The sequence below is a fragment of the Cinclus cinclus genome, chromosome 25 (assembly GCF_963662255.1).
Source record: "Cinclus cinclus chromosome 25, bCinCin1.1, whole genome shotgun sequence".
Lineage (NCBI taxonomy): Eukaryota > Metazoa > Chordata > Aves > Passeriformes > Cinclidae > Cinclus > Cinclus cinclus.
In genome coordinates, this window is record NC_085070.1 from 7,468,820 (window position 1) to 7,477,602 (window position 8,783).

Here is an 8,783-nt window from a genome sequence, read left to right on the forward strand (position 1 = left end):
GATCAGCTGGAGGATTTGGCCACTTGTACCATTCATACTTGAGTGCTGTGTGTTTCCTGTGTTGATCAGTGCTGCTGGATACAGGTATTTTTGCTTTCTGGTAATACATTCCAGGCCTTGTTACTAGCCGGACTTGGGTGTGTGGAGGTGCAGTCCCTTACATCTATTAGGGTACTGGACCTGGCAATTTCTACTCTCACCCACCTCAGCATCCTTGTTTCTGCTGTTGCATTATTTCACTCACTTTCACTACCCTTACTCTTGCAAAGACTATAACCTGGTACTCCAGTGGCTGTTCCATGTTTTTCTGCTGGGCAGGTAGCAATTCTGTGTTGAACTGTGGTGCTAAATACTGCTATATAAATAATTATTTGTATTTGAGAAAAGGGATTGGCAGTGATCAGGGTCTAAGTTCCATGTTGATCTAAGGGTCCTACTGATACCCTGTTAAGACATGGTGATCCTTACTCTGCTAGCCTGTTCCAGACACGTCCTCCTCCAGGGAGGAAGGCAGACAATAAAGGTATTCGGAATTAAAAGCTCATCAGCAGGAATGCTCCCAGTAGCCATACAAAAGGAAGGAGTCTACTATAGAAATGATCAGCTGCTTGACAGGGTAGAAAGCTAGAGATGGACCATATAACCTAGTTTCACTGCATGTCAATATTGCAAAGGCAAAGCACTGCAGGGGAAAGGGTACCATGAATTATTTTATTCTCGGAGCACTGAATTTTGAGTATGGGTTTTCACATGTTGTTCTATGTCCATGAACCAAAAACAGGATTGGTGAAGCCAAGAGCGGAGTCTGGTTTACTTACTCTGCTCACAGAAATTAAAAGTAGCTCTTTTTGCTCTTGGTGAACAGTAATGTCTTTGTTAGATGTATAGAGATTCCATCTTTGCCACTTTACCTAAGTGCTGTCATTTGCTTCCCCTCTAAAAGGTATTCCTAATAACAACGATGTCCAAATAGCAGTGAATCTTTTCTATCACAGAACTGGACAAAAGCCTTTGGTGCACAAAAAACATCCCAGTTCAAAACCAGCCCACACAAAGCAGTTGCTTGTGTTCTGACAGCTATTCTGAGGTTCTCAGAGGGCGGGAACATTCAATCATTTGGTCAAGCAACTGGAGAAAATGGACTGGCAGGTAGAACTCTTTCCCTTGCTCCTGACAGTCCAGTCAGACATCATAAAACAAGCGCACTAGTTGGTACCGGATCGAAAATGCAAGCATGCTGCCAAGGACCTAGGTAAAAATCAGAAACATAACAGAAACATTATACTATCAAATGGTTTACAGACTATCAGATTTCTCCTTTCCAAATGGCTTTGCTAAGCTTTCCAGCATGCCTTGTTTCATAAAACAGCAACAAAAAGGCTACGTTTTTTTAGGTACAGGAAGACAAATGGCAGAAGCGTATCCAAAGACCTTGCTTCTCTTAGGATTTTGGTTATCAGTGGGTTATTTCTCCATGTGCCTGTACACAGTCACATTGTAACAACAAGTGGAAGAGAAAAACTTTTAGGATTAACTCCTTCTGCCTTAAGGATCCTGTATTACAACAAAACCCCCACGGTTTGCAATGGAAAATACCTTATGTCAAAACTGAATTCAGCATCCTTACAATAAGACACTTTCAGGATATCTCTGCTGTGACTGGGATCAAGGTAAGTGCTATGTACTTCCTGTCTTCTTCTATCCCCTATGTCATCTGCCCAAACCCTGTTCAACAGGCTTTTGTTGAAAGCCCTTCCACCCAAATCGGAATCATGCTAAATGTCTCTTTCCTAATAAGAATCCCTTATCTTAAATCTGAGGATGAATAGAAGGATTTTATTGTGGGCAGTTAACCAATGCAGGTCTTTCCAAAAGAGGTGTTTTTACTATACTATGCTTGAGAATTCACATACTGAATAGAGGTAGTGGCAGTATCTGTGAAGCATATCCTTGTTCTCCAAGCGGTTTCAAAATGCTCCTGCATGCCCCTCAGACTGAGGGATTGCTGAGCCATGTGCCACACTTACACAAGTCTTACTGACAGCTCTGAGACTGTTATTTGGTATTACTGAAAAACAGGAACATACCAAAAGGCTGTTTTGAGTCAAAGTGACAAGGCACTCTGCTGTCCTCATGTTTTTCTTGCAACCAATGACTTATGCCTTGGGAATCTTCTTAAGCTAACCTTCCTTATAAGCTCCTAATGAACAGGGAGATGTGGGAATTTCTTTCCTCCTTGAGGTGTGTAAGCCTCTTACTCTCCCCAGGCTCCACTGCACCTTGTATGAAGAGCATGATATTCTACTTTCCCCTTCCCCCTTAAAACTCTTCAGACTGACTTGGATCTGTTTCTATTGCAGAGTAAATCTTTCTACTGGAGGAACCCTTTGTCTGACCTGAATGAGTAGCAACAGGAGAGTGAGATTTTGCTCGTGGGTGGGTCCAATCAGCTTTATGACAAAATTAATAAGCGTCATATTACTGCATTCGGTGTATTCACCATCTTCATCTGTTCCACTCTTCACATCTACAATGTGCAAGATCTTGACTACCTGAGGAAAGAAATACTGCATGATATTTCACCAGGTATGTTTGGTGTTCACTGGCTAGTCTTGCTTAAGAGCCCTTTTGTTGTACCATCCTTGAAATCCTGCTTGTGCTCTTACAGAAAAGACAGGACAGACTTATGATGGTCCTGTGGCACTTCTATATGTGTGGTTATTCTGAAAGACTGATTAGTAACACAATTCAGTGACTGTGAGGGATGGTAACAGACTTTCTTTTAGATTTGAGCCAGGCAATAACTACTGAATCCTGAAGTTCTGCATTTTCTCCCATCCTGTTTCTCTTGCAGTTGATGACTGCCAGAAAATGCATCTGAATTTTGAATGCTTTCCACATATTACCTTCAGAATGTTTGTTCCCAGGGCAGAGAGGCTCTTAGTTTTGAACTTGGAATAGCTCATCTCCAACTTCCCTGTACTAGGATTAAGCCTAAAAGAAACATTTAAAATTTAGTCCAGATACAACAAAGAGATCACTTTGTAAGCAGACTTAGATCTATAGCTGAGAAAAAAATCCAGTGGTGGAAGTGATGCCTTAGGTTTTAGCTTTAATATTTCTCAGAATTTCTGCTGCTTAGTGTGTAACTCTGAAACTTCATATTAGGTGTTACAAAGTTCTCTTCACAGGGTAGTTAGACACAACAATCCCTTTCTAGGTAAAGAATTAAGGACAACTGGTACCCAAAATGCAGAAACAATGAGGGAAAGGGAGCAAGCCAGGGGGCTGATACTCATAGCCCAGGGCTGTGGTTGGGTAAATAACCCTAATATGTAGGATGAACCAAAACTTAAAAACGTGTAAAGCTCATGACCGGGATCCATCTGGAATTTGATTATTTGGGTGTAGCCCTGGCCAGCCTCTTGCACTGCCCGAAGTGCATCCTTTCAATAAATACCTCTTTTATTCCTTTTGCTGTATATAGTCTCTGTTCCAGGTCACCCTTTCCAGGCAACAGAAGAAACAGGACTAACGTGATGCACTTAACAGCAGCTGCTGGTATCTAGCCCCTCAAATGGAGCAGAGAAAACTCCTTCCCAGTGTACCCACAATATATGCTGTGTAGTTTAGAGAATAAAATAGAAGAATCTAACACCTGCAGAGAGACTTGCTGATGTGGCATAGCGCTACAGAATGCTTGCTACTATGAAATCTTAGCAGATCCCACTGCCACAGCATTAAAAGCAGCCTGTGTCAATGTCTCTTCATCATGTAGGATAGAATCATCATGTTCTAACCTTGATAAAAATTATTCTGTATCCTGAGGGGAGGGCTGGTCAGGAAAGTTCACTTCTTTGAGAAACCTCTACTGTATGGTCTGACTGCAGCTGGCAGAGTGAGCTGCTGTCTATTAAAGAGAAAACATACTATGATGGCTTTTAAAAAGAGCACCTTCCACCACCTTTCTCAGCTGGTGTTGGAGGAAAAAAGACACAACCTGTAGCACCACTCTAGGTCGCTTGGAACATTACCTCGGAAGCCGGTGACGGGGACAAGGAATGACGTGGAAGAGTTGAGGCAATGAATAGAGGAAGTTGAGTACTTGCGGGATGAAAAAAAGCAGCATTGTTTTGCTGAAATGTCCCAAGATCCCCACCACAGCAAAGGTCATGCCAGCAAAGTAGCAGAAGGTGTCCCCAACAAACACTCGAGATGGGTACCTGGAACCCATGGAGCAGAAAAGAAAAGGTCTGATGTGACTACTATTGCCATGAAAATGGCTACTTATAACCACTGGATATACATCCAAGTTGCAGGTTAGGGGCCAATGGGGAGCTGTAAACAACTGTAGGTATTTATTCTAGAACTGCAGGACTGGGACCCACTATCTGACTCGAGGAGAATATGGTATGAAAAGACAGCCAGTGAGGCACAGGAGAGAGTGTATTCTGTGTGTTTGGGTGAACCGGTGTGACCACAATTGTTCTAATACAAAGAAAAGCTACTGCGCCATCTATGCCTTGTGTTCTTGGTTCTGGCAACAAGACTCTCTGCACTCCAGTGTTCCACCTGCACGTTGTTAAGTGGTTTTGTTTGTTCTAGTTTTTTAATACTAAAGGCCTATCTGTTTTATCTGAAAAATGTAAGCACTATTCCTACTATATTTTTATTATGTCTGGAACTATGTTTTGGAACTTTCACTTGTTTTCTACACTGATATCTAAGGCTTTAAGTTTTCAAGGCACTTAAAACGTATCCTTACTTACTTAAACTTACATCTCTATTTCATGTATGAATGGCTTAATATACTTTAATCCATCCAAAGGTTTTAATTCAAACCCTGTACTCTGCTCTCTTGCTGAAGAATTCAGAGAGGCCTCTGTTTTTCAGACTCCAATAGAAAAAAGAGAAACTAGAGGGAAAGGATGCTTCCAGACAAATTCTGAATGTCTATCCTCTTACCAGTTGTGGTAAAACAGGCCCAGCGTGGTAAAAAAAAAGGGAATCATGAAGTAGAGAGAAAAGATGTGATCATCTCGATAATCCCCTATTGAAAAAGAAAAACATATATTTGTGATAAGACAAGACTGGTTCATTTTTACCAATACAAGCTATTGAAATCTAGAATTCAATCTCCCTTTGCTTTTTGTGCCCACAAATGTTTGTTATTTTCCTTACCATTTAACTCTACAATATTGAATATGATAATGGAAGCAGCTATCACCAGTGACTGTCCTGCTTCAATTCCATTAATTCCGGCGAGAATGTTGATGGCATTAGTGCAGAACACTGCTAGCATGCCCATGTACACGTAGTAGAGGATACCTGCCAATCAGAGCAAGCCAAATGCTTTAGTATTTGGAGGCAAAGCAGGCCCTAGACAAATTCACTGAAGCTCTCACTTCCTGATTTACATACCAACCTATTACCTAGCAATCTCAGTGAGTTTTGATGGTGGTAGCTTACAGATAGATTGCCTCTTCTCTTATGAGCTGGCCTCGTGTACGTGTATGTACAGCACTGTGGCTGCAGCATGCTTTGACATGGCAGCCAGCTGGAGTGCTGTTCCTGCCCTTCTGACATCCTGGTGTTATCAGCCATGTGCTGTGTGCCCCAGTACTCAACTGTATTGCCAGGATCATGGGAAAATGATTGGTGCCTGTCTATGCACAGCTCAATTTCTGTGTTCTGGGTTTCTGGATGTTCTTTCTAGCCTGATGTTTAGTGGGTGGAGTGCCACTCTCTTACTGGTTACTTAAGCAAATCCTTAGTCTGCTCCCTCTGCAGCACAGTGCTTCATGTGTTCCCTTCCACTGACTGCTTGCCATGTGGATAATGGCTTCTGCTGATTTCTAACTTACCCAGGTCCAAGTGCATGCCTAGCAGCACCCGCAAGGGCTTAGGCACCACAATGGTCGTGTTCCCAAAGTTGGTGAAGTAAACCATAAGCAGTGGGAGGGAAGCCATGGTAGGAAGAAGCAACTTGTGGCGCCAGCGCAGGTTCAGAACATCATCTGCAAAGCCCAGGAAAATCATGCAGCAGATGGCAAGGAGTGAACCGATGAGCTCCACGAACTGCAGGACAGAGAACAGGACCCCGGTCACCGGTGGCCACTCCCTGCCCCTGCCTGCCATGCCTGCAGCACTGGACGAGCCTCACCTCGTTGTGAGGAAAGGCAGCGCACTGCTCCTCCACAAAACATCTCAGGAAGGGCACGGGGATGAAGCAGAAGAGGATGATCAGGAACACGGCACCGCTAATCACACCCTGTGCTTCGGGGCTGGAAGGTAGTGAGACAGAGAAATTGAGCATTTTCACAGTAGAGGCTCCGAGTATTCTGGGGGGGTGAACAGGATAGCTTGTCTTTGTGGGAGATTTAGAGCTGTCAGAGGACCAAGGGGTTGGCATCTGGCGTGGGTTTTATTACAGTGTAGAGATTGTAAAAGATGTTGACAGTGTTGCTCTAATAACCAGCAGGGCAAATGCCTCAAGTGTGAATTGAAAAACAATCCTAATCAAGTCAATGTTGAACCTAAAATTCTAAAGTTGGTGTGTGGAAAGTCACATTGTGTGCCCGCAAACTGGGGTTGTGTGTAGGAAGAATACTGGGAAGATACAGTGAAATTGTGTGAGGAAAAGTTTGGGTGGTAACGGGACAGGACAAGAAGGAGAAGATAATGGGAACTAGACGAAGTAAAGAGATCCCTAAAGCCAGCCCACTAGGCTGTGTTACTGCACGTTGGAAAGATGTTGCTGGGCATGGGGGAACAGAAAACAAGAGAGACCTTGTAAGATTTTGCAAGGACTGGTGGCCATTCTATGAATTGGACGAGGGAGTGAAGTGTCCACCCAGTGGAACTTTGGATTATAACACAGCTCATGCTATTTCTTAGGAGGGAAGGAAAATGGACAGAGGTATCCTATGCCGATATATTTTTATTCCTTGGCAATCACCTGGAATGGCAGAGGGATTGTGAGATCAGGGCTCCATCGGACCCTCTGGTATTGGCCCTAGAGAAGAAGACTAAGACTAAGAGGAAAGCTTAAGCGGTGTTCAGCATGTCGTATAGGGCAAAGATGCACAAAATCTGATAAGGTTTATCAGACTGTGGCCCAGGAACACGGTCCGTTAGATTTGCTCAAGCTTCCCCACATAAAACAGGAAAAGGATGAGGATGTAGACTCAGAGAATGCAGACCCCCTTCTGATCACACACGGGGCTAGACAGGCCTGGTTACAGGCACCTCTGAGAGAGGCAGTGGGACCAGAGGGAGGAATGGTACTGGTAAAAGTTCCCTTCTCCACAACTGACTTGGAGGCATGGGAAAAGGTTGCTAAAACTGACTGCAGTGATCCAGTTAACACGGCTAAATGTCTGCGATATATAATAAAACAACATAATCCAGATTGGAGCGATATGTAATTATTATTGGATGCACTGACCGAGACAGAAAAACAATTAATTGTAAAAACGGCAGGGGATCTGGCAGACAATTATAATAAAACTCAACAATTAGATGTGAAAGATTATTTCCCACTCCAAAACCCACAGTGGGACCCAAACAGGTCGGCAGAATTGAGAAAGTAAAAGAGTTTACTAATTCTCTAGAAAAGGGGGAACTGAGACAGAGAAATTGAGAATTAAGAATCAAGTATCAAGAAAATGCTTCGACTAAAAGGGGGCTGAGAAAACTGTGTTTACTGTAATATATGGCACTTCCAAGAACAGGAGGAGAGCAAGGCTACAAGGTGAGGTGAAGGCCTAGAATGGGCAAGCAGGATGCAAGGACAAAGGCACCACAGGACGAGGGGGTCCTCAGACTCCTGAAACCAGGAAAACTGGTATAAAAGTCCGGAAGATGACCAAAGGACTAAAAAGAGAGCATGCACAAGGAGGCAAGGTGAAAAGTTCAACTGAGAGGAAGACTGTTTACTTCATCCCAGCGACCCCCGGACGACCACCAGAGCAACCAAAAGGGAACAATGCGCAGCCGCAAAAAGGCGTGGAGCTAACTTTAATATGAAGCGGAGTTAGGAAATGAATATGTATTAGGCGTGTTGTGTATTCCTAGTTTGTAGAGACTAAAAGGAGAAGCACAGGTCACCAAAGTGTGCATGTTTTTGGAGGAGCCATCCCCCATGTACCTGAGCGCTGAATAAATACCTACCTACTCTTATAACTTATTTTGTGGGTTATAGAGAGTTTTTCCGCGCTTCAGCAGAGCGGGGGGAGTCAGCCGTGCCCGGGCCGGTCCCCCGGGGCACCTCCGGAGGACAGCGCTACTCACACGGGCCGTCTTGAGGTCTTGTTGAGGTCCTCCCCGAAAAGCCGCGCGGCGAGGAAGTGATCCGTGAATGCCGGGATCAGCGTGAGCGTGGCCGCAAAGCCCAGCAGCGACCCACCGAGGTTGATGAGGAGGGGCACAGCGGGCCAGGCCGCCATGGCCACGGAGGGCGCTGGCCCTTCCGAGGGCGCTGTCCCTTCCCTTCCGAGGGCGCTGCCCACCGCCTTCCCGGCCGGGCGCTACGCGGGCGGCGCCGGATGCGCGGGGCCCTCGCGGCCTACCGGGGGCGCCATCTTTGGCCCTGGCATGAGCTCCCTGCCGGCGCGGAGCTCTGCTCCCACGACGGCCGGGATCGTTAACAGTTTCAGCCGCGCTGAGGGCGTGTGGACACGCTCGTCCCCGGTGCTAAGGTCCGCGGTGGTTCTCCTCCTCCGCGGGGCTCCTCCGAAACTCTGCGCCGGAAGCAGCAATCGCCCGGGGACGACTCTGCCCCG

The 8,783-nt window shown here is 45.3% G+C and overlaps 1 protein-coding gene across 3 annotated transcripts; it reads right to left on the bottom strand.

The window, feature by feature from the left end:
- Positions 1–692: 692 nt before the first annotated feature.
- Positions 693–8,469, bottom strand: LOC134053543 (UDP-N-acetylglucosamine--dolichyl-phosphate N-acetylglucosaminephosphotransferase). Of its 3 annotated transcripts, none has more exons than XM_062508571.1 (9): positions 8,293–8,469; positions 6,164–6,284; positions 5,865–6,078; positions 5,182–5,328; positions 4,966–5,050; positions 4,035–4,223; positions 2,907–2,994; positions 2,397–2,552; positions 693–1,248 (listed from the first exon to the last, which is right to left on the bottom strand). In XM_062508571.1, exons 1-9 carry the CDS (start codon positions 8,445–8,447, stop codon positions 1,183–1,185), a joined length of 1,221 nt encoding a protein of 406 aa, XP_062364555.1. In that variant the 5' UTR covers positions 8,448–8,469; the 3' UTR covers positions 693–1,182. The 3 variants fall into 3 exon arrangements, with proteins under 3 accessions (XP_062364555.1, XP_062364558.1, XP_062364557.1); XM_062508574.1 differs by lacking the exon at positions 8,293–8,469 and adding an exon at positions 8,173–8,207; XM_062508573.1 differs by lacking the exon at positions 8,293–8,469 and adding an exon at positions 8,173–8,284 and having other exon boundaries at positions 5,865–6,284.
- Positions 8,470–8,783: the final 314 nt, after the last annotated feature.

What these genes read in the sequence shown, in the direction of transcription:
- LOC134053543 (XM_062508571.1), bottom strand. Translation starts at nt 8,447, where the DNA reads ATGGCGGCCTGGCCCGCTGTGCCCCTCCTCATCAACCTCGGTGGGTCG. An exon ending in AAGACCTCAAGACGGCCCGT is followed by an intron (nt 6,285 to 8,292) that starts GTGAGTAGCGCT and finishes ACTACCTTCCAG; the next exon opens with CCCCGAAGCACAGGGTGTGA. An exon ending in GGCCTGTTTTACCACAACTG is followed by an intron (nt 4,224 to 4,965) that starts GTAAGAGGATAG and finishes CATGGGTTCCAG; the next exon opens with GTACCCATCTCGAGTGTTTG.